Source organism: Lissotriton vulgaris, chromosome 8 (genome assembly GCF_964263255.1).
Source record: "Lissotriton vulgaris chromosome 8, aLisVul1.2, whole genome shotgun sequence".
In the NCBI taxonomy this organism is placed as follows: domain Eukaryota; kingdom Metazoa; phylum Chordata; class Amphibia; order Caudata; family Salamandridae; genus Lissotriton; species Lissotriton vulgaris.
In genome coordinates, this window is record NC_141696.1 from 778252582 (window position 1) to 778278934 (window position 26353).

At 45.4% G+C, this 26353-nt stretch overlaps 1 protein-coding gene across 1 annotated transcript in view; it reads left to right on the forward strand.

Moving 5' to 3' along the window:
• Positions 1 to 26353, forward strand: part of LOC147697975 (interleukin-18 receptor 1-like) — a 543176-nt gene that overhangs the window by 166085 nt on the left and 350738 nt on the right. Inside the window, exon 4 of the mRNA XM_086933381.1 lies at positions 17500 to 17647. Within this exon, the coding sequence (XP_086789507.1) occupies positions 17500 to 17647 (148 nt within the window). The remainder of the gene's footprint in view (positions 1 to 17499; positions 17648 to 26353) is intronic.

The following is a 26353-nucleotide window of genomic DNA, read 5'->3' on the forward strand; positions in this document are numbered from 1 at the left end:
GCGTCCTTGGCGTGTGGAGTTTCTTATCATTCCCCTGTTCTAGCGGTCTCGGGGCTCAACTCACTACTTAACCCGGTCCCATCATGATCCAGCCATGGGCACTAAAGGTTCCCCACATCAGGGAAAATCTGGAAAAAGATACTGACTTTTACTTTGAGGAGAATACAGGGTCAGTCAATTCAGCAATTACGCTATGGGGTGCATACAGTGTGGTAATCAAGGGGAGGGTGCTGTCTATGATGGTGGGTCAAATGGCCGAACGCAATTAGAGGGTGATCGAATTGGAAACAAAGATCCTACGTATTGAGGCCGCCCTCTCCAGGCCCTAATCCTGACACTCAGCACCAGCTCAATATTAAAAAACAGGATTATAGACAATGGCTCCTAGAGGACACTAATAGATGTGCCCTGGCCACCCATCACCGGGAATACGAGCAAGGCGTGAGAACTGGCAAACTATTGATATGGCTGGAAAAAAAAGAACAGTGAGCGAGAAGGGTGCGTGCAGTTAGAGGGCCGGACAATGATCTACTTACCGATCCTCAGGGCATTGCCGAGGCCTTCACGAACCAGTACAAAAGAGTGTACGGAATTCCGCAAACTTCACAAGCTTCGATGGCGGCAGCACTCCTAGCCACTATCGAGGTAGCAGGTATCCCCGTACAGGGTAGGGAGGCTTTGGAAGCAGACATATCCGTTGACGAAATTCAGAAAGCAATTCAGGACATTCGCGCGGGTAAGGTGATGGGCCTAATGGGCTTCCTATTGAACTGCTCAAAACCCATGGCATTTAAGCTAGTGCTTTATACACAAAAAACTTAGGGGTCTAAAGGCTAAACCAGAAAAGTGTTTGCTAATGTAAATCCTATGTCTAATTAGTACTATAGGAATACAAAGTATACCAGACCAAATCGCCAATAAATGAAACACCTGTAATCGTGAGTCACCCCAGTTGTTTTGGATTCCCATCAAAGTCTTACAAGATCAATATTATCATTTGGTAATCCTTGGCGGGTATTGTGTCTCCTGACCATTGAGATCACATGCATACCCTCTCGGATGGTTCGCGGTAGCGACCACAATCACACAGGTATCATAAATGATGTTGATTCAGTGGGAAAAGTGCAGTGCAAAAAGGAAAAAGTGGTGATTTAAAATAGGATAGGGAACTAACAGAAAACTTTTTAATAGGCGTTGGCCCCTTCCTGATTAAAAACAAGAACAGACTGGCAAAATCATCGCATTGATAACAAATATCTGCGAGGAGACCAACATGTTTCAGCCTCAGAGGGAGATACCTCAGGCTTTCTTCAGGGTCTCTGTTCTAAGGTGTGCTACTGCCTGTATATGTGTATAAAGGAGTGTGAAAAATTATACAAAAAAACACACAAGTGAAAAGAGCCAGAAAAGGATATAGTGTTCCTTCTTCTGTGCGAACTCCTCTTCGGAAGCAGGTACTTGGTTACTGTAATCGGGGGACAAACATACAAGTGAAACACTTCCAGCAACTCTGGTCTGGATATTACAGTGCAAGAAGTCAAGAACTGTGTCATCCTACGATACTCACCCAGTGCTTCCGGGGAGTGGACCTCACCTCTTCCTGGACCTGGCTCAGGATAAGTGAGACCCCGCTCTACAGGAACAGAAAACGACCTCATGGTTATGGTAACGGAGGGATCAGGGATAGATCTACTCTCGTACATACTGCATGAAGTCAAACATGTTCTGAGCGTAGAGTATACTGTCATACACCAGAAACGCGCTCCCGTGTCAGTGCCCCTCGTCGCACCCACCCAACATAAGTCAATGTTTCCGGAATTATTACGCTGACATGACTATAGGTGTCTCATTCAGATCAGTGTCAGACGTAACCCGCCAGAAGTGTTAGCGGAGCTATCGTCTTACCTGTCCGTCGTTGTCTCGAGCTGTGACTGAGTCAGGGGGAGGCTCAGACCAGTATACGTCATTCTTACTTGAATGGTTTGGAAAGAAGTTCACAACCAATCAACAGGAGCTACAACGACGTAACCTCATACTGAGGCTCGAACTACTCGATGACGTCATACTCAATACTCGGGTAGTTCCAGTGGTTTGCAAAGGACCCCGTGATTTTTCAGTGGCTGGTCAAGATTGCCTGACAGGGAGTTTAGGAAAGACTGAACCACGGGATGTCGTCATTCAGTCCGTGTTGATCAGTACCTAATTTGTACACCCATCTCTGTTCTTTGCGAAACAGGAAATTAGACACATCGCTCACATGAGCAGGAATGTGTGGTTTTTCAAGAACATGCCATTTGAAGTCAATTTCACTATGATTGTGCTCAATGAAGTGTTTAGTAAGTTTAGAGATGTCCTTTTTGCAACGGAAAGTGCTTTTATGTTCCTGCATTCTCACTCTAACTTTTCTAGTGGTCATGCCAACATACCGTTCGTTACAGATACACGTGAGGAGATAAATCAGGTTGTTGCTGTTGCAATTTGAGAATTGTCTCAGCTCCCAAGGTCGATCTGTCCCGATATCCACACTTGTAATATTAGATGTGAGTGGGCAAACAGAGCAATTACCACAGGGGTGGTGACCTGTTACAGGCGGCAGGTCCCAGAGGGTTCCCACTTCTCTCTTAGCAGTGGCTTTGGGACGGGTGTGTACCAGGCGATCCCTCAAGTTTTTTGAGCGTTTAAACGCAAACAGTGGGAGTTCGAGTTTGTCTTTCCCGCTGTTTAGAATGCGCCAATGTTTCTTGATCACTTTCTGAATCTTGTTGGACTTTGTATTATATGTGCTCACAAGAGTGAGTCGTTCAGTCGGTGGTTTGGCAGGTTTAGGTTCAAGTAGAGCAGCCCGGTGGTTATTGGCTGCTCTTTTACATGAGCGATTCACCAGTCTTTTGGGGTAATGTCTGGATAAGAGTTGTTTAGATAACTCGCAGGCATGCCGTTCGAAGCTTTCTGGAGTGGAACAGTTCCTTCGGACTCGTAGGAACTGCCCAAATGGGAGATTGTCCCTAAGGGACTTGGGATGCTGACTCTCATACAGTAGGAGTGAGTTCCGTGCCATTGGTTTGCGGTAGAGTTCGCTTTGTAGGCCGGTCGCTGTGCAATAAATCGAGAGGTCCAGAAAGGCTACTCGTTCTTTGCTTATTTCAATAGTGAACCGGAGGTAATCATTTTGGTTATTAAGCCATTCATGGAATTGTAGTACAGATTCCTTAGACCCTCTCCACACTACCAAGACATCGTCTATATATCTCTTCCACCAGATAATAGACGCGAAATGTGGGTTGCTCACATGTAGTACAGTGGTTTGTTCAAATTTGTGAACATACAGGTTCGCCAGGGACGGGGCAAAAATACTTCCCATGCTGGTCCCTGAGATTTGGTGGTAAATTTGTTCTTCATACATGAAAAAGTTTTCTTTCATTGCTATTGTAGCAAGAGCCATGATAAAGGGTACAGGGGTAATGGAGTCAAGCTCAGATTCCTCTAGGATGGTCCGGATAGTATCTAGGGTAGCATCCTGGGGGATAGAGGTGTATAGTGACTCAATATCCAGCGAGACAAGGTAGTCTGTCTCTTGGCAAAAATCAATGTCAGGAATTACCCTCAGGACATCAGTGGTGTCCTTAAGATATGTGGGCATGGTGTGCACTAGGGGTTTGAGGAAATGATCCGCAAATGCTGATAAGGGCTCTAGTAGAGACCCCTGCCCTGAAATGATCGGTCTGCCGGGAGGAGGTCTTTGCGGTTTGTGTACTTTGGGCAGGGTATAGAAGTATGGCATGGTGGGATTTTTGGCCTGTAAGAACTGTCCTTCTAAGGTAGTAACCCAACCCTCAGCTAATGCTTCCTCCACTAGAATCTTGATTTGATGCATCAGCCCCGGAGTGGGGTCACTGGTCAGTGGCAGATAGGCTGTGCGAATGCTAAGTTGACGGGAGCATTCCATTCTGTATGTTTCTACATCTTGGATCACAATGGAACCCCCTTTATCGGCGGGCTTCACGACTATGGTGTCATCTTGGCATAGTGTGTTCAGTGCTTTTCTCTCAGCTGTTGACAAGTTGTTGTAACCTGAACGAGTCGAGTATTGAATTTGGTCAATATCATTTTTCACCGCCATCTCAAAGGCAAGTAGCTGGGGGGGTATTGCATGAGAGGGAGGAAGAAAGGTGGACTTATTCCTGAGACCTGTGTTGTTGTCGTGTTCAAGACGAGTTTCGTCACTGTTTTGCTGTTTGAAAAAGTAGTGTAGCCTAAGTTTCCGAAAAAACTGAGCTAGCTCAATTTGGAGTAGAAACGGGTCTCCCTCGTCAGTGGTAACAAATCCTAGCCCTTTATTGAGGACTGCTTCTTCCAAGTCTGTGAGTGTACGTTGGCTAAGATTAACTACCAGACTCTCACTTGGGGTGTTGGTTATTCTTGGGCGCCCCTCCTTGTGTGGCTCCTGGTCCCTGCATGTGGACCTGCTGTGTCCTCCCATTGGACCTGAGGTTGTCCCTGTGCCGGTCTTCTTTTGCCCCGTGACCGTCTGGGGCCACGCGCTAAAAAAGGCTGGTTATTGAAATTGGGGAAACCTTGAAAAGGGGGCATGGGTGGTTGGAAGGTGCCCGGAAAGCCCCAAGGTCCCGGTGGCCACCATGACTGGTTCGGCATGTTATATTGTCCCCTGTGGTTTTGGTATCTTCCGCCCCCTCCAATGGGAGGACACAGCAGGTCCACATGCAGGGACCAGGAGCCACACAAGGAGGGGCGCCCAAGAATAACCAACACCCCAAGTGAGAGTCTGGTAGTTAATCTTAGCCAACATACACTCACAGACTTGGAAGAAGCAGTCCTCAATAAAGGGCTAGGATTTGTTACCACTGACGAGGGAGACCCGTTTCTACTCCAAATCGAGCTAGCTCAGTTTTTTCGGAAACTTAGGCTACACTACTTTTTCAAACAGCAAAACAGTGACGAAACTCGTCTTGAACACGACAACAACACAGGTCTCAGGAATAAGTCCACCTTTCTTCCTCCCTCTCATGCAATACCCCCCCAGCTACTTGCCTTTGAGATGGCGGTGAAAAATGATATTGACCAAATTCAATACTCGACTCGTTCAGGTTACAACAACTTGTCAACAGCTGAGAGAAAAGCACTGAACACACTATGCCAAGATGACACCATAGTCGTGAAGCCCGCCGATAAAGGGGGTTCCATTGTGATCCAAGATGTAGAAACATACAGAATGGAATGCTCCCGTCAACTTAGCATTCGCACAGCCTATCTGCCACTGACCAGCGACCCCACTCCGGGGCTGATGCATCAAATCAAGATTCTAGTGGAGGAAGCATTAGCTGAGGGTTGGGTTACTACCTTAGAAGGACAGTTCTTACAGGCCAAAAATCCCACCATGCCATACTTCTATACCCTGCCCAAAGTACACAAACCGCAAAGACCTCCTCCCGGCAGACCGATCATTTCAGGGCAGGGGTCTCTACTAGAGCCCTTATCAGCATTTGCGGATCATTTCCTCAAACCCCTAGTGCACACCATGCCCACATATCTTAAGGACACCACTGATGTCCTGAGGGTAATTCCTGACATTGATTTTTGCCAAGAGACAGACTACCTTGTCTCGCTGGATATTGAGTCACTATACACCTCTATCCCCCAGGATGCTACCCTAGATACTATCCGGACCATCCTAGAGGAATCTGAGCTTGACTCCATTACCCCTGTACCCTTCATCATGGCTCTTGCTACAATAGCAATGAAAGAAAACTTTTTCATGTATGAAGCACAAATTTACCACCAAATCTCAGGGACCAGCATGGGAAGTATTTTTGCCCCGTCCCTGGCGAACCTGTATGTTCACAAATTTGAACAAACCACTGTACTACATGTGAGCAACCCACATTTCGCGTCTATTATCTGGTGGAAGAGATATATAGACGATGTCTTGGTAGTGTGGAGAGGGTCTAAGGAATCTGTACTACAATTCCATGAATGGCTTAATAACCAAAATGATTACCTCCGGTTCACTATTGAAATAAGCAAAGAACGAGTAGCCTTTCTGGACCTCTCGATTTATTGCACAGCGACCGGCCTACAAAGCGAACTCTACCGCAAACCAATGGCACGGAACTCACTCCTACTGTATGAGAGTCAGCATCCCAAGTCCCTTAGGGACAATCTCCCATTTGGGCAGGTCCTACGAGTCCGAAGGAACTGTTCCACTCCAGAAAGCTTCGAACGGCATGCCTGCGAGTTATCTAAACAACTCTTATCCAGACATTACCCCAAAAGACTGGTGAATCGCTCATGTAAAAGAGCAGCCAATAACCACCGGGCTGCTCTACTTGAACCTAAACCTGCTAAACCACCGACTGAACGACTCACTCTTGTGAGCACATATAACACAAAGTCCAACAAGATTCAGAAAGTGATCAAGAAACATTGGCGCATTCTAAACAGCGGGAAAGACAAACTCAAACTCCCACTGTTTGCGTTTAAACGCTCAAAAAACTTGAGGGATCGCCTGGTACACACACGTCCCAAAGCCACTGCTAAGAGAGAAGTGGGAACCCTCTGGGACCTGCCGCCTGTAACAGGTCACCACCCCTGTGGTAATTGCTCTGTTTGCCCACTCACATCTAAGATTACGAGTGTGGATATCGGGACAGATCGACCTTGGGAGCTGAGACAATTCTCAAATTGCAACAGCAACAACCTGATTTATCTCCTCATGTGTATCTGTAACGAACGGTATGTTGGCATGACCACTAGAAAAGTTAGAGTGAGAATGCAGGAACATAAAAGCACTTTCAGTTGCAAAAAGGACATCTCTAAACTTACTAAACACTTCATTGAGCACAATCATAGTGAAATTGACTTCAAATGGCATGTTCTTGAAAAACCACACATTCCTGCTCATGTGAGCGATGTGTCTAATTTCCTGTTTCCCAAAGAACAGAGATGGGTGTACAAATTAGGTACTGATCAACACGGACTGAATGACGACATCCCGTGGTTCAGTCTTTCCTAAACTCCCCGTCAGGCAATCTTGACCAGCCACTGAAAAATCACGGGGTCCTTTGCAAACCACTGGAACTACCCGAGTATTGAGTATGACGTCATCGAGTAGTTCGAGCCTCAGTATGAGGTTACGTCGTTGTAGCTCCTGTTGATTGGTTGTGAACTTCTTTCCAAACCATTCAAGTAAGAATGACGTATACTGGTCTGAGCCTCCCCCTGACTCAGTCACAGCTCGAGACAACGACGGACAGGTAAGACGATAGCTCCGCTAACACTTCTGGCGGGTTACGTCTGACACTGATCTGAAAGAGACACCTATAGTCATGTCAGCGTAATAATTCCGGAAACATTGACTTATGTTGGGTGGGTGCGACGAGGGGCACTGACACAGGAGCGCGTTTCTGGTGTATGACAGTATACTCTACGCTCAGAACATGTTTGACTTCATGCAGTATGTACGAGAGTAGATCTATCCCTGATCCCTCCGTTACCATAACCATGAGGTCGTTTTCTGTTCCTGTAGAGCGGGGTCTCACTTATCCTGAGCCAGGTCCAGGAAGAGGTGAGGTCCACTCCCCGGAAGCACTGGGTGAGTATCGTAGGATGACACAGTTCTTGACTTCTTGCACTGTAATATCCAGACCAGAGTTGCTGGAAGTGCTTCACTTGTATGTTTGTCCCCCGATTACAGTAACCAAGTACCTGCTTCCGAAGAGGAGTTCGCACAGAAGAAGGAACACTATATCCTTGTCTGGCTCTTTTCACTTGTGTGTTTTTTTGTATAATTTTTCACACTCCTTTATACACATATACAGGCAGTAGCACACCTTAGAACAGAGACCCTGAAGAAAGCCTGAGGTATCTCCCTCTGAGGCTGAAACATGTTGGTCTCCTCGCAGATATTTGTTATCAATGCGATGATTTTGCCAGTCTGTTCTTGTTTTTAATCAGGAAGGGGCCAACGCCTATTAAAAAGTTTTCTGTTAGTTCCCTATCCTATTTTAAATCACCACTTTTTCCTTTTTGCACTGCACTTTTCCCACTGAATCAACATCATTTGTGATACCTGTGTGATTGTGGTCGCTACCCCGAACCATCCGAGAGGGTATGCATGTGATCTCAATGGTCAGGAGACACAATACCCGCCAAGGATTACCAAATGATAATATTGATCTTGTAAGACTTTGATGGGAATCCAAAACAACTGGGGTGACTCACGATTACAGGTGTTTCATTTATTGGCGATTTGGTCTGGTATACTTTGTATTCCTATAGTACTAATTAGACATAGGATTTACATTAGCAAACACTTTTCTGGTTTAGCCCTTAGACCCCTAAGTTTTTTGTGTATAATTCAGTCCTTTGGGGGACAATACTTAGGCATTGGTCTTTAAACGTCCCTCTAGCCCTCCCCTATTGTTCAGTTTGTTATATATATATTTAAGCTAGTGCCCCATCTGCTCAATCTATATAATGAAAGATATGAGAACACCCTCCTCCCGGCTGATATCCATGCGGCCACCATCGTGGTTATCTACAAACCTGGTAAACCGGTGGATGAGTGCACATCGTACCCGCCCATATCTCTAATTACAGTAGAGGCCAAAATTCCAGCCAAACGGTTGGCTACTCGTCTGCTTCCTTATTTCACCGACCTTGTTCACCCGGACCAGTTGGGATTTATGCCTGGTCAGAATATGGCGCGAAATCTGCATCGAGTAAATGGTGCACTGGGCCGTGTAGATACGCTAAAGGAAGAAGGGATCCTCCTTGCGCTAGACACAAAAATGGCATTTGAGAGCATAGCATGGGAGTATTTGTTTGCAGTTCTTGCCCGCATTTGGTTCGGACCCAAGTTCATTGGGTGGATCAGACTGTTATACATACAACCTATGGCGCACGTTTCAGTGAACAATCATTGGTCCATCGCTGCTCCTTTTTGCCTTGGTTCTTGAACCTCTGGCGGTTGGGATAAGAGGGGACCTGGACATTAGAGGCATTAAATGGATGAATGAACGTGAAGACCGCATATCACGCTACGCGGATGATATTCTGCTTTATCTTGCCTCACCAGGGCGCTCACTCCGCAGCGTATTACGTATTTTCCATATATTTGGGGCTCACTCTGGATACCAGATAAAACTGCTCTAAATCCCAGATGTATTCTCTGTGGGGAGACCCCCGCAAAGTCCTCGGGGATATAGTATTCCAGTGGCGTCCCAGGGTTTTTGATATCTGGGCATTTTTATAACAACTGATACTGCACTCTTTTATGAACAGAATCTGCTGGGGCCGCTATAGAGGCTTAGATCAGATTTTACACTGTGGAAGACACTCCCATTTACTCTTCTGGGATGTGCATATTTATTCAAAATGCCTGCCCTACCACGTTTTCTCTATACCCTGCAAAATACTCCCAATCCTGTTCCTAACTCTTATTTTTTGCAGATCAAAGCAGTAATGAGGGACTTACGTTGGGAAAAGAGGCCACCTCGGATAGCCATGCATAAACTCATTATGGGATGGTACGATGGGGGTATTGGGTTGCCAGACATGTGCCTCTACGATCAGGCTTCGCAGCTAATGGTCATCAATAAATGGGTGTTTGGGTGACATGACAATCCCAGCTTCTGCACCGACCTTTGGCTAATGGGGAAGGGAGGCTAGTAGAGCATTATACACAAACCACAGAAAACTACATCTGACTGGCCACGCGGCGCGTACTGTGGAGGTGTGGCATGGAGTGTAGTGGCGGATGGGTTGGCTCTGTGGGAGCCAGACACTCAGTGCCTGTGCGGGGTTTGATAAATGGGTGATATGTGGGCTAAGGGCAAGAAGGCATTGTTTGCAGATCTCCAAACTAAATACCAACTGACACCGTCGGAGAGCTTCCTCTATCTGCAGATCAACCCTGACATTGACTCAGTTCTCCTGAAAGATACCCCCTTCCAGATTCCTCTCCTCTTGAGGACAGACTATTGCTGGATCCTATGGATCGCAAGACATTTCCCTCACCTATAAGGAATTGATCAATAACCAGACCGACCCAATGTGGAAACTATGGGTGAGTTGGGAGGTACTGAGAACTTTTGCTTCTGATTAAAGAATAAAGAAGCTCTCGGGTAGGAGACGCTAAATCCACTGCCTGAAAGATGGCCACTCGGACACGGCTCCACTGACACATCGCGGTATACACAGGATTCGGGTTTACTCTACGAGAATCCCCCTCCTACTCGGGAGCTTCTTTATTCTTTAATCAGAAGTGACAGTTCTCGCCGCAATATTGACTACACTTGAAGGATTTCTTTCATCGCCAAATAATTTTCTTTGCCCTGAAGAAGCCCATGTTTGGGTAAAACGCGTTGCCTGGTTTCATCATCTGCATACTTTGCACAGCTGAAAAAAAAGACAAATAACAGCACATGAATATGACATCTCATTGAATGCTTACACATTGCTCTGTTGTTATATGTTGCCTCTCATCTAACTAGGTTGTGATATTTTTTTTGGTCTACAAGCAGCAGGCCACTTGAGGTTGGCAATATACTGCATTAAATTTGTGACTAGCCCTGGTAGTGCAGTCTTCTAGGACCCAGCTGCTTGGTGCTACTAAAATTAATCCCCCACACTATGTCTCCTCAGTATCTGGGAGGCAACAGACCTCATACAAGCTGAACAGTCGTGGGCCACTATGGGGTGGAGTATAGCTAAACAGAACATTGCTCAGAAGTGGGGGTAGACACAATACCCCATTTAAGGGACTGGCAAAAGATATGGACCATGCCATGATTGCCGAAAAAACAGTATATAAAGGGAAAGGATGTCCACGTAAATGGGATCACAAGTTGGGATGATGGAATAAATACAGGGGGGAGATCTGCATTTCTCCTACAGTAGAACTGAGGAGAGAGAGACTCCTGGTGCTGGATGGGGGAGATGAGATGATGGCACATATTCAGGGCAATAAGGATGAGGTGAACTATCCGGGTTTCCTGACCTGGGGACTGGTTGCAACCCTCATAGTATCTGTTGAGCTGTTATTAGAGTGTACCTGATTGATTGAAGGTTGAAATGTAATGCTGTAATCTTGTGTGCTTTTGCCGAGGATGTCAATATATTGTCATTATTGCTGCAGTTTGTTTCTAATAAAAAATGTTTTTAAGAAAAAGATTGACATAAGGGAAACTAAGTAAATAAAAGAGATAAGTGAGGGCAAAATGGTTGGTCCACATTCAGACATTCCTTTTGATGAGATGGGGATTTCACCAGCAGTCATTGTGCTAAGAATGAGTAATGTAGAGTTTAGATTGATAAATAACCTATCATGGTCCATAAAAATCAGAGAAGGACTTCATTAGTCAAGACCTTTGATCAGTGAACCAGTCAAGTGTGGACAGAGTGATTACTTTTGTGAGCAAATTACACTTTGGAACATAAATGCTGAAATGAAACATGAAATCTGCCTTCTGCATTTGCCTGGTGAACCCAACTGAATTTGTTTCTGGTGAGAGGCATTCTTAGACACGGTAATCCCCATAGGGTGCTCAGTGTTGTGTACCATGTTTAAAATCTGAATAACATTACTAGAATTTCTCACAAAGTGATTGTTAGGGACAGAGCAGACACTCCAATATCTAGACGGATTTCTCTGATATGAGAGTCAGTAAAGAAAAGGTAAAGTACAGATTTGTGGGAAAGTTTTGAACTATTGGCAGAGGAATAAGGCATATCAATGACACTCACAAAGACAGACAATATGGCGTCATCTTTCATATTTTACAGAACCTAGATGAATTTAGAAAGAATGATATTTAGGTTCCCAGAGGACACGCTACACAAGTTAAGGAGATGGTTGAGAAACATTGGAAAAAGTAAGAAATCCAAATTGAAAATAATCCAACAGCAATATGAACACCTTAACTTTGCTGGCTATGTTGTGGCCTTAGTTATGGTGCATGGCAGGAGAATGGGATCCACTATGTCAGTGGTAAGCAGACCACATCACAGAAGAACAATTTTAGAAGAATTAGAGACGAGTTTCTGACACGATTTGCTGACATTGGACATTGTATTGAAACCCAACATTCTTTTTCAGGCAAGATAGTGTGCTTAAAAAAAAAGAAATTTGAGGTGGAAAACAGAAATTATCAATACCTGGGAGGGTTAATTCTGTCTGGCTAGAAATATGAAAAAAGTGTCTATTCAACGTTTTAAATAGGTCTAGTTAAGTTTTTAATCTGCCAGTGATTATAGGAAATAAGAATGGGAACCTGGATAGCAGCCATGGTACACTGGGCCAGTAGTCAGATTGAAGGGATGAAATAAGTAGAGGACAGTAGTAGCAGCGTTGACATATTAAGCAGAGTTTCAAGGAGACGGGAAGGGATTAGAACCACCTACATTCAGTTACATATAAAGTCCTCCAGTAACCAAATGTTTTAGAATTAACCAGTCTATGTGTCCTTTGTAATTTTTTTCCAATGTGGCCCCGGGAAGAGGGGCTGAAACTCCCCCTTCAGCTAAATTATTGGGTATAGTCTGAGGAAATCACCTCTCTTCACTATTGTGCCAGCTACTCTGGTTCCATGCATCATGATTCAGAACAAAGCCCGGGAAAATACAGGGGCATATTATCAAAGGGGTTTATCTCCACTTTTTTGGCTTTAAAAGCCAAGAAAGCGGAGATAAAATTATCTCCCTATTACCTAGCTGTCGCTAACATCAGTTAGAGACAGCTAGTAGGAGATAGCGACCATCTTGGGCCCCACTTTGCATGTCAGTGATATTTATCACTAATGACATGCAAAGTGGGCGTGCCAAGATGTTAGCGACTGAAGACAGTCGCTAACATCGCTATCTCCTATTACCAACTTTTGGAGATATTCGCGCTAAGCGCGAATATCTCCAAAAGCTAACTTCTGCCCTGAGCAGTTCTTAGCCATGTTATCCAATGGGAGGTGGATAACATGGCTAAGAGCATTAGCTCGGTAATGCATGAATATCGCAGACTTTTCAGCGATATTCATGCTTTGCGGCGATTTTTATCGCATTTGCGTTAAACCTTGGTAATACCAAGGTTTATTTGCGGTAAAAATCGCCGCAGCTCAGCTGTAGATTTTTGTCTCTAACCAAGCAATAGCGATAATTATCGCTATTGCTTGGTAATATGCCCCACAGTCTTCTAGCTTCAACTCAGACAGTCCCACTAATCCACATTGGTTTTTAATAAATGAGGAGTTTGTAACTTTATACAAATGGCCTTCATGTGGTAAGGGACAACCTTTGGATGCTATCAAAGAGCTGTTTAGTGAATTTCATTTAATAAGGTTGTTGCTGAGAAGGTGAGGGACAAGGCAAAAAGGAAAGAAAAGTAGTTGTTTAAGTTTTAGAATAGGTTTAGATACATTTTTAAGCTAAAAGAGGATCCTAAGGGCTGGGAGTGCTGGCTTAAGGGGTGTGCAGGATCGGGAAAGGGATCAGTAGGGCCTGCATTTTGTTAAACCGAAAAGGCTTTGCAGTGTTAAAGGTAGATTGACTGTTTGTGTGTTGCGAGGTGAAGCACTTAGAAATTGTATGTACCTGAGTGGTCATTGGGGTGTTGACATTTTAGCCTTGCCTGAAAAAAAGAAAAGCTTTGTGTTTTACTCTGTGGGGCAGGTTCTGGCTCAAATAAATCAATCTTTTTCCAGTCACCGAGCATCCTTGTGTCTTTCTCCATATTCATCAAGAAATTTGTGAAGACATCAATTATTCTCATTATAGTACATAGGGCGGGATTGGAAACTCAAAGTGGTCCGGGCAATTTTTCAGACCAGCCACCAGGGCCAGGGGTGGTGCGCAACTGAGAAGCACTGCCGGTTTTGTTACTGTGGACCGATATTGCAGCACCACTGCAAAACCGGGCTCCAGTAACAAAAACAGACCCCACTCTTCCAGCCTTCTGAGCAAATGCCTGATGCCCGTTACGGCCAGTCCAGCCCTGATTCTACACTATAATTAAGAAGGTGACAATACTTAATAGTGCAACAAATTTGGTCAACATCCGTGGATGCTAGATTCAACATCAGTTGGGCACAATATGCCTCATGCCAATAGCTCTCCTGTCACCTTCAAACATATGGGGGCAACCCATGTGAAGAGATTGCGAGGCAGAGCTTTGTGAGAGGAGGTGATGACATGCCCAGCTGTACTTTAACATCTAGGTGTCAAAGTGTTAAGGAGCTAGATGAAGGGGGTGCATAGTACCAGGGAGGGGAGATGGAGTATGTAGTGGCTAGCCCAGAAGTGAAATGGATCATCTAACTGGATTGGCTTTTGCAGCTGAGGCCTGAAAGGTTTGGTTTCCTTCACATTTTGTTTTTCAGGCTTATGGTTGGCCTGGACTTCTGAACCACTGCAATGAAAGAGTGGTCTTTCTTTTCATAAGTATTTGGATTTTCCTGTGGAGATGTGTGTTGAAGAATATATGTGCGCTTGTGTTTCCAATTTTTGTTTAAACATACTAAACTGTTATGTAGGACCTAAGGCTTCATGCATCTTGCTTTGTGGTTAGGAAGTCGGTGCAGGGGATGCTTTCATTTAAAGGGCCAATTATATTAGTCACACAAGTTCATTTTTCTAGCTTATTCTCTTGTAGTTCATGGATGCTATTGTACGGAAATATATGTAATAATTACAACCGAATTCTAATCTGTTTTGGACAAAATAAAATGCTATACATTTCCATAAATGTCTAGTACTTGACCTGCTCTTATATGTAAAATGAAAACAGTGGGGTTCGATAATCATCACTGACCTCAGAATTCTGATCCCTATTCAAGCCTCTGTTTGCATAGCAATGGGATTGTGGGGCATATTATCAAGGGATTTATCTCTGCTTTTTTGGCTTTAAAAGCCAAGAAAGCGGAGATAAAATTATCTCCCTATCAGCAACAGGGTGCTAACACGCAAATTTGCATGTTAGCACCCTTTTTCTCTACGCTTCCCCTTGCATCTCTAATGAGATAATAATAGGTGATATGTTGTTCAGCGACATTTCTCCTATTATCAAGGATGTCGCTAACCCTGTTAGTGATAATAAAAAAGCAGCGCTAACCGCGGTTAGCGCTGCTTTTTTTACACCTTGGGGCATATTAGCAAGGCAGGCGATGTGAAATTATCGTCGCTTTTGCGACCGTTTTCGTCCGAAAAGCGGCAATAATTTCATCGCCCTATCAGCAAAGACACGCTATTGCGTGTTTTGCTGATTTTGCACTCTTGTCAACAAAGCCCAGCTTTGCATCTCTAATGAGATGCAAAGTGGGCGTTCCAGGGCAAAATAATCGGAGAAATGTCGCTTAGCGACATTTCTCCTATTATCAAGCTTCTCGCTAATAAGCAGAGCGTTAGGAAAAGTAGCGCTAACCACAGTTAACGCTACTTTTCCAACGCCTGCTTGTGACCTGTACTTAGCCATGAAATCCAATAGGAGGTGGATTACTTGGCTAAGATTGTCCTGCCCTATCAGCAAGGTTATCACCATTTTCAATGGAATATCGCTGGAAAACCAGCGATAATCCATTGAAAACGGAGATAATCCCCGCTATCGCTGGGATTTTTATCTCCATGGCATTAAGCGTTGTTAATACAACGCTAACATGGAGATAATGGCCAGCGATAGCAGGCGATAGATTTCCTCACGCTAGCAGCGGTCAGCGATAATTATCGCTGCCGCTTGATAATATGCCCCCTGGTATTTTCCTGACTTAGCCATGATATCCTATGGAATTTGGATATCATGGCTAAGTTTGTGAGCCCCTATCATCAAGTTAACACCAAACTTCGAGAGATTATCGTTGTTTTCCAGCGATAATCTCTCATTAGGCAGTTATCGCGAGGATTTTTATCACTTCTGAGATAAGCGTTGCTAATAGCATGCTATCCCAGTGATAAAAATCCACGCTACCCGGCGGTAATTATCCTAGCGCTAAGTGCGCTTAGCGATAATTATCGCTGGGGCTTGATAATATGACCCTTAGCTCTGTGTATGTGCTCTTTCTATCATGGTTGTTGCTGTTTTCACATTTTCAGCATCACACTACACGTCAATCAACAATATTACAATATGAGCTAGGGAAATATTTGGTGATTTTTGTTCTTAATGATTTACTCGAAATTGTTTGTTCTAGTATCCCAAAGTGAGATGTGATACAGTAATTTCATCCTAGGGGTGTGTGTAGAAAAGTTGTAAATATTGTTTTTACCATGGACATTTTACAAAGTTAATGATTCATTTCATTTTGAGGTCGTTGCATATTTTCAGAGTATGTTCTGTATTGATGAAAGCTACATTTTGCATAGCGAAATAATTGTCAATAATTGAACGATAATTTTCACGCTATCCAAGCAGCAAAGTATACGAGGAATATTTTGTGCATGTTTTTGTTTTTCACAAACATATAGATGAAAAATTACACGTTAGCTGAAGGTTTCCCTGAAAGTTTTTTTCCTTTGCAGTTTTTTGCTAAACAGAATTAGTTAAAAATGATCAAAGCAAAGCTGCTAACCTTTCCATAGAACGTTGCAAAGGTCACCAGAAAAAAAAGCACTTAACAACTTTTTACTACCTTATTCTGACCACTGCACCAGTATCTGGCATATTTCTTTTTAATTTACTCATGCTGTCATCACACTTTGGGGCTGAGTACGATTTTGGTCGGGCCGCCCGCCGGATTACGAGGGATTCTTGTGGGCTTTTTTTTAACGTTCCCACGGCAGTGCCTTGAAAATGGCCACTTTAATGGGGGACACAAAAACAGTTCCTGCATGGCATGCACTGAAAAGTTTATGCCATGCAGGAACTGGGGTGCATGCACACAGGGGGGGAAATGGTGTGCCCCCCTGCATGTAACCCATGGGGCAGAGGCACAAGGGGGCCCTACAGGGCCCGATTTCGTTGCTCTTGTGCCACAGTTTGTGTGGCAGAGAGGAAACTTGTAATATGCTTGGCAGGACAGCAGCAGTCCCACCAAGCATATTGTGGCCTCCTGATTGCAGCAAAACTGCCAGGGAATGACGGTTCCTGGCAGCTGTGGTGGGGCAATGGCAGTCCGACTGCCCTAATTGTAATAGGTCAGAAGATCACCATTGCCGTGCCCCACAAGCATGGCAGTCCGTGGACCGCCAGACTCATAACTAGGCCCTAAGTGGTGGCCGCTAGTTCGTGGTAATTTTGGGGCGATGAAAAATTTCACTATTAAGATTGCACCTTTTTATTTCTGCTTGAAACTGCCACAGATGCTCAGTGTCTGTGTATTTCCCATCTCTATTTTCCAAGAAACTGTTCTGTTACTATCATTACGTACATTGCAGTTTTAATGAGGCAGTATACCTCTACTTAAAGGGGACTGGGTACTGTAAGTCACAGTATTTGCTAATCTTTTTTTCAGTCTAGTCCCTGATCATCTGTGAAATGTTCTTGTGTCACAATATTTTTTACAGGACTGTCTTCTCTATAAAGAAAATGAGCTGAAACTTACATTTAAAGAACTGAAAGATTGGGATGCAGGGAACTACACCTGCATAATTACATTTTTATACAATGGAAAAGAGTATAATTATTCGAGAACAACTCACTTAATATTACAAGGTAGGAGCACTTATACATTTTTTATAACTTTTCTTTCCAAGACAACATTACTAGTTGCACTTTTATTGCATTTGAAGGTCCTCCAGAAACGTTTTACTGATTCAAAGTGATAGAGATGTGATGATGAAGCATTCTGATGTGCTGAACTCTACTTTGTGATATTATGGTTTATGTCTGAAAATGTCTTCATTAGTGCTTCTGTGAATTTACTGAAGGAGTCCTGATGAGAGGGTTTTCCTGGCGGTGGCAAGCAGTGAAAATGGACCTGTAATTCCACCAATCTGCATTAAGTGGGTAGAATGACAGGTCATCTCTGCTATGGCCCTTCCTCCACAGGGCAGTCAGAGGGGATTAATCACACTGAAGACAGAGAAGTCCCCAGCATGATTACCTCCAAAGTCCACCTGCATACACATTCTTGATGGTAAGAATACTCCAAAACCGTTGAGACATCATATCCTTACTGCCAAGAAATAAATCACAGCCTAAATCTAAATATAGAAACCTGGATTGTAAAAGGCACCAAAAGTATCTGGCGAACGCAAGATATGGCCGGGATGCCTGCCACCCCCTCCCAACACCAATTCCCAATCGGAGTAGACAGACACAGGTTTGAACTTTTGGAAGGCGGGGGGGAGTTACCCCCCCAGCCGTATTTATTAAAATATGAAACAAAATTTAAAACATTAAATAAAAGTTTCATGAATTATGTACAATTTTACATTTATTACATTTTGATGAAGACATGTTCTTTGGCTAACCTTAACAGATCTCTAATACAAAGGTTTCCTAGCCGAGTCTAGCATCCTGAAAATGCATACATTCTAAATTAAAATTGTACATCCTAGCATTAAGGGCCAACGGCAAGGTCTTAACCGGTGTCAGATCCCTACTACCAAAATCCCGCCCTCACGGTGTGAGTGGCGCATGCGCAGAGGACTTTACCCTCATTGCCAACTGTAACTTCCCTTGTCGTGGGGGCCCCCTTTTCACTCGACGCCATCTTAAAGGTCGTCCGAGTTCCCGTGTGAGGTATCTGTAGGAAGGACAGCGTGGACTCCCCCCCATCCCCACACTCTCTATCCGCCGTCGCGGATATCCGGCCCTTGGGAAATTCGTAGGAGGGGCATCTAGCCGCCTCCCCCCTGGGAGGGGCCTATGGCCGTCTCCCCCTAGGCGACCCATCCTTAGTGGGTGCCGCCTCCCCGTGGAAGGGGCCAATGGCCGCCTCCCCCCGGGCGCTCCCATCCATTCTGGGTGGCGCCCCCCTCTAGGGACCTTGAAATTACTGCTCACCGATCATGACCTTACCGCCACAGGCCGGATAGTTGACCGACAATCCGGCCCCCCCATTCCTCCTAAAGGTCATGCTTCCTCAAACCCCTTAGCCATGCTATGAAGTCTCCTATGAGTAAATCATTTCCCTCCCTGGACAGGTGAACCCCATCATTCAGATACATGTGATCACCCCGAATACACCCGTGAGGAATGCTATGCAACTGCGCTGAGCAAAACAATTTCCCTATTTTATTGTTAACCCTTTTCACGGAGTGGTTCAACGCTGACACTGAAATGCCCCCCCGCCAACTCTTCCTGAGGATCATGTGGGACCAGGCAATCGTGCACCCCAGGAGTTTCTTAGCCAACCAGCTAACTGCCGACAGGATGTGTTCTAATAACACTCGTCTTCCCAGCTTCACTAAGTCATTGCCTCCCAGGTGTACTATGACTACAGATGGCGGTGACCTTTGCCGCCCTAAAAGACCCTCAAAGAACGATTGAAATTGGTCAAAACAGAGCCCGCCCTTCCCTTGGAAGGTCACTCTGTACTCGTATTCCCCAGATGCGTGAGTCGCGTCACCTGCCTTGAATACAACCCCGGAGCGCCTCACATATGAGTGGCCCACGACCCATACCACTCTCTCTCCAGTCGGTGATCCTCGACCGCTGGTCTCCTGATGCTGGGTCGACCTCCAATTCCGCCCCGCGTGACAGGCTCGCGAAACTGCAATTCAAACAAAAGACAAGAAGCGTGAGTGCATGTCAATTGATCTTTACAACATGTGCAATCGCACATACCTTTTGAAGCAATTCGAGGACCAACGGCCCAGCTGCTTTACTTCACAGCACTCTGACCCCGGGCTGTAGCCTCAGTAGCAGCCCCTATCCTAAATGAGTGGGTCCCAAAATCGCACAGGTCCATGCCCGCGGCAGCGATTGACAGTGCTAGCACCCTCTGAAACTGAAATCTCGTCAGTGGGGTGCCATCCTTGTGCCTCAGCAAGCTCCCCCCCCATGTAGCCGTCCTCAATGCCAAGTATTCCTCTACGCATTTTATCGGACAAGTGGGGGACCCTTGTGCGTGCTGCACAATAACACTATCACCCATAGCTCCCTGGTCAGTCTTGGACCTGGCTATCGAGATTACCATCGAATCACCCCTTATTTGGACTTGATCCCTGCCCAGGCCTCCCTCTATATCCTTCTTGTTCCTTGCGGCCAGTTCGCTCACCCGCATAGCCCCATGGAATGCCAAGGCGAAAGCTGCCGGGAACAGAACTGCTTCGTAAAGGGAGGAGCACGTCTCATCTAGCTTTGCTAAAAGTAGAGACAATCTGTCTAATCCAATCGGGCGCCTCGTATCCTGCTTGCGACCCTCGAGGCGTTGCCAGCCGCGGAGTGCCTTCCTAACCAAAAAGGAATCCGTCGGGTCTCTTATGCCATGCACCTGTGCCATGAACGAAATGGCCGCCCTATGTCTATTGGCCGTTGCCGCTGATCGGCCTCCTCTGTGCAGCACAACCAGGAACCCCAGGAAGGAGTCCTCCTGACCCCAGCTCTGTTTCCATGATGGACCCAAAAATGTGCAGTAGGAACGAAACGCTCCTTCGTATGCCTTCCTTGTTCTGGGCGCTAAGGTGGCTGCCACAAGGTCTTGTAATCCGGGGCACCGGTTAGCCATAGTGCTTCGGGGAACGGTGCCACCACTAGGTCCGCTGTGGGTAAATAGCCCCTGAAAGCCTGCATGTGTGAACGAGAGAGTGCATCAGCTGCATAATTCAGTACTCCTGGCACATGTTTTGCCCTGAACTGTACATTCAATCTCATGCAACGTAATACGATTTCTTTCAATAATCTCAAGATCCACTTGCAGCGGGCTGCCTGCTGGTTAATGCACTCAACCACAGTCATATTATCAGACCAAAGCACCACCGAGCGGTCCCTGAAGTCGTCTGGCCATGCCATCAGAGCAACCCAAATGGGGAATAGCTCCAAGAACCCAATGTTACCTGTCAGACCGCTGGAGTGCCACCACGTCGGCCATACTTGCGCCGACCATCGGTTACCAAAAATGGCGCCAAATCCCACGCTCCCAGCTGAGTCAGTCCACAAACCTAGTTCATCCGAAGATGCTGGTGGCTTGTTCCACACAACTCGACCGTTGAAGTCCGCCAGAAATGCCAACCAAATACGCATATCCTGGCGAACCTCTGCTGACAGTCTCGTACGGTGGTGTCCCTCCTTGAGACCAACCATAGCTTGTGCAATAGAGCATGAGAAGGGGCGGGCCATTGGTATCACCCTCAAGGCAAAGTTAAGCTGGCCCACTCTTTGCTGTAACTGGTGCAGGGTCACTTTCTCCTTGCCCAGGCATTGTGTCAAGGAAGCCCTAAACTTGGCCACCTTTTCCATCGGTAAACGGAAACATCCTTCCACAGAATCGAGCTCAATTCCCAGAAACTCCAGTGAAGTAGATGGTCCGACCGTCTTACCTGGTGCCAGTGGGACTCTGAATTCCCGCATGAGGATGCAGAAGTCCCGTAGCGCCTGCGCACATTTCTATCGCCGGCTGCTCCCAAAAACAAGAAGTCATCCAGATAGTGCATAACATGCCCATGCCCTGGGGCTCGGTGAATGCCCATTCTAAAAAACAGCTGAACATTTCAAAACAAGCACAAGAAATGGAGCAACCCATAGGCATGCATTTATCCATGTAATACCTCCCCTGGAATGCAAAACCTAGCAAGCGCTGATCTCGCGGGTGTACCGGGAGCAACCGGAATGCCGATTCGATGTCCGATTTCGCCATCAGTGCTCCGGGGCCCAGGTAATTTAACATGGCCACGGCATCATCGAACGATGCGTACCGCACCGAACAAATATCTGGGTCAATGGCTTCGTTCACCGAAGAACCCCTTGGGGCAGACAAGTTGTGAATGAGTCTAAACTCCCCAGGGTCTTTCTTCGGGACCACCCCTAACGGCGAACACACGAAATCAGCCACCGGCGGGCGATGAAAAGACCCCGTCACCCGCCCCAAGCTGACTTCTTTGGAAATTTTCTTTGCAGCTACGCTTGGGTTGTGTTGGACAGATAACTGATTTTTACTAAAGGAGTCCCCCCGAAAATCCCCCGCCGGGATGTTGAAGCCATATAGGAATCCATCCCTCAACACCCCGGCGGATTCATGATCAGGGTATTTGTTCAACCAAGGAGTCAGAGCCATGATATCGACAGGTGTGGGCAATCGGTTACACAGTATCACCCCACTCTTGCTTAGGCCCCCTTTCCCTCCCGTTCCGCTGTTTTTTGATCTACAGCTGCTCTCCGGGTGTGAGGAGTTCCCACAGCCCGCACATGCATGCCTGAACCTACATGTTCCCTGGGACCTGCTACAGTTGCCTCTATTGAAGCCCCAACAAACCCCCCGCTTGCCGCCATTCCCGCCGGTCTTGGGCTGATAGTCCCCACCGGCGCCCGCTCGAAAGGGCACCGCAGGCTTTTGGAGAGCTGACCCCGACCCGCTCCCGCCCGGCGAGGACGTACCTGCCGCCCCAGGCAAGAGCTGCTTGTGCCATGACACCGAGTCGAGGCAATCCCAGGTCAGAGTAGCATCAAACTCTTCTTTTCGGAATTTCATATCGTAACCTTTCCACTCGTCCCCCTCATACGTGGTATAAAAATCCATAATCCTATTCTGATAACAGGTCAACTCGGTCATGATTTCAGGCTTTCGTTCCCCCATGACTGCCGTAAATATCGAGGCTTTTACCCAATTCGCTACCGTCTCATCGACCCTAAATTCCGCCATCTTGGCCCGCCATACACTGGGATTCCATAAATCTTTCTGGGATTTTGCATATTCCATCTCGCGATGGTCAGTCAACAATGAAAACATATTCACATATTTCTCCCCCCATATCAGTTCTTTTGTGGCCGCAGGGATGTGCTGTGCCACCCTTTCGCGCCTTGAAGGTAATGAACCCTCCCCTGCCATTGGCAATGCGTGCTTACCAGGTTCGGCCGTCGTGTCTGCCGCTTTTTCCTGGCTAACCGCAGGTCCTCCCGGCGCCACCTGTGGGGAAACAAGAGGAACATTCGCTGTCGCGACCTCTCTCGACTGCGGTAACTGCTCGATTATTAGTCTAGCCTCCTCGGCCAGGTCCCCCGTGGCCACTGCCCCCCGCTTTCTTCTTGAGCCATGGCAACACCGCCGCTAACTGGATGGCCAATTCGGGGGGCATCTCCTCATCGTTAACAGGCGTGATTACAACCGGTATCGGTAAACCTATATCTGGGTTTGGTACCGGGCTGCCCACCAGAGTGATGGGGGCGATTGGGGGTACCTCAGGAACCGGAACCTCCCCAGAGACCGCCCTCCTCTTAACACGCTTCCCCCTACCCTCAGGGACGACTCCCGGCAAGGCCGGGCCTATTACCTTCTTAGGACGGCCTGCGCTGTTTTGGGCCGCTAACTGTTTTTTAACATCAGCCAAACCTCGACCGATCGAGTCAACTTTACCGAGTTTTCGGTCCATAATCGCCATTCGATTCGACAAGGTGCGCAGTACCTTCTCCAACTCGGAGCTCTTTCCTGCTTTCTTGCCGGCCATAGCTCGTGTATTCTGCGCTGGTTGATCAACGAGGACTGGATCTTCCGTACTCCAAGGAACTGAAAGAGAAACAACAAGATTACAAGTTCTCAAAATTGCCGCTTGTTCCGTCGAGGGCTCACGAGCAACGAGTTGGTGCAGCCTTTCGAGCACAGGAACAAGAGGACGCTTCTTCAGATTCCCGCTCTATTTATTCATCCGCGGGAGGGCGGGGGCCCTCCTCCGGTACGCCTACTGGGCGTGGTCTTCCGTGCGGGCGTCTAGGACAACCCCTCTTGGGCGGGAAAGGGCGCGCCCCGGCTACGCCACTTCGGGCATACCAGCCGAGCCACGCCTCCCGCCCAAAATGGTTTCCCGGGAGGATCATGGCACCCAACCATACGTTCGGGGGGACCGAGTGATCGCCCCTTTCCATCTACCCTGGGGGTGAAATTTGAATTCCCTGCTCAAAGTTTTTCCTGTCAAAACTAAAGGTTTCAGTAGAACCTCATTCAATGGCTATCAGACTTTGAGAGAGTTCCTCAGATATTTCCTGCAACCTTGCCCCACTGAAAGATTTTGACATCTATGTCAGAAACTAAGTCTTAAAGTAAAACCTCGGACAAGGACGAACCTGGTTGAGGTATCCAACCCACACTGCATCACTGTCAGCCAACAATCACGCCTAGATCCAGGTTTACCACAATCATAGAATATTATTGGCTCTTATTTGTTTTTGGTGCTATCTATCCTTAAATATTCGCAAATTCCTATCTTTGGTTCCCTTTGTTGGATTTTTGTCCTTTTGTTGTCATTTTGTTTATTACATTTTTTTCAGTTTTTATGAATTGAAGTGGGATTTTCATTGTGTTTTGTTTTTCAATGTTTACCTGTTTTATTACTTCTAATTGTTTTATACATTTTCTCTCACTTAAACCTGTCTTCTCTGTACCACAGCATTAGGGATTACGCTCAGTTTTAAATTATTATTATAACCTTGGCTTGGACCTAACAGGTTAGTGATTTTATTCCTTGTGGTACTGCCATTCAGATCAATTAACAGCTCACTTCCTTACACTTGTGATTTTATTTCTTATGACTATTGGCTATTAGAGGCAATTATTGCTTTGGTTTCAGTTGAACCGGCAATTTCTAAATGTAAACAAATACATCACTTTAACATCCTCATGCCTTAATGCTTAACTATTTTTAGGTTGTTAATTTCACAAATTTGGGCACAATTTTTCATCTGCATGAGCTAATACTATGTCTGTTTTTAAAGTATTAACTCATTAACCAACAACAAATACAAAAAGCATTATTCATTTATCAATCTTAGTTATCTATCATTACCTCTAAATCTTTTGCTCATTACTTCTTACTCTACATGCATTCCTGTTTTCGTATATTTCATCCAATAGTCCACTACAAGTTAAAATTCTCTAATCAACTCCAGCGGATAATATATATTTTTTAATTTAGGTTTCAATTGCCGTTAAATGTTAACCATACATAATGTGTACCGTACATAATCATAACTTAAAAGCTCCATAATTCTTAAGCACAGAGGCCCACATGCATCATTGTGTCATTTTGCATTTCTTAATTTGCGAAAAATAAGGAATCGCAAATTAAGAAGTGCAAAATGCTATGCATCATTTTTTTCGGTATTTCTTTGTGATTCGGTAAAAATCGCAATTTTTACCGAATCCCAAAGAAATACCGAATTCTTAAGTTAATTTTCGCAATTCCCATTGATTCCTATGGGCCAAAAGGCCCATAGGAGTCAATGCAAATTGCGAGTGGCACTTAGAAAATTTCATGGGTGCAGAGGGGGGGGCCAAAGGACCCCCCCATGCACCCCTGAAATGTATTTTTCGCATCATGTTGCACACACACATGTCCTAAGGACATGTGTGTCCGTAACATGAATGTTGAAAAAAAAGCATTTTCAACATTTGAAACACTTTTTCCAAATTTACCGAGTGGTTCAACCACTCGGTAAATTTGGCACCCTATTTGCGAATTTTCACTTTTTAAAATAATGATGCATTGCTTTTAAGAAATCGCACATCTGCGACTTCTTAAAAGCACCCGCAATTTTATAATTCGCAAACATGTTACGAATTCTAAAATTGCTTTATGCATCCCAAAAAGCACTTTTGCATTCGCAAACGGCCAATTTTAAGAAATCGCACCGTTTGCGACTACAAAAATGCTTGATGCATGTGGGCCAGAGCCCTTACATTCTGTTACAGGCTAAAAAAAAAAGTAGACAGGTGAGAGATAGAGAGAGGTAATGGCATTCCTAGCTTGTGCTTCTTGTAATATTTATATTTCTGATATTTTTCTACAGCACCCTCTAGAGAATTCCTCTAGCCATGAATTGTTTTTTCTTTTCTATATCAAATACAAATAGGCCGCTTGCCAGACTTTGTTCATTGAAATAGTGGGTACTCACTCCTACCTGTCATCTTAGCTAACATTTATTTCACACTTTTTTTCCAGTTACCTTAATCATCAAATTGTTATGCTTAGCAAAACAATGTATGATTACAAATCTAAAGTGTGATTGATTAGCCGGAGTAAGAGGACATGGGTCCTTATTTGATATTAGAAATCATATAAATATTCCTCCATACCAACTGAATGAGTTTAAACAAATACCCCTTGATAACTTTAAATGAGACAGTTTTGGTAGGTGATTGTTTAATATTTTGGACAATTTAAGTAGTTCACCCTCTAAAACCTATTTTGTTATTCCATGGTCAGTAACTGGATGGCACTATCTTGTTTTTTACTGAAAAGTGAGCACTTATCTTGAAATAATCGA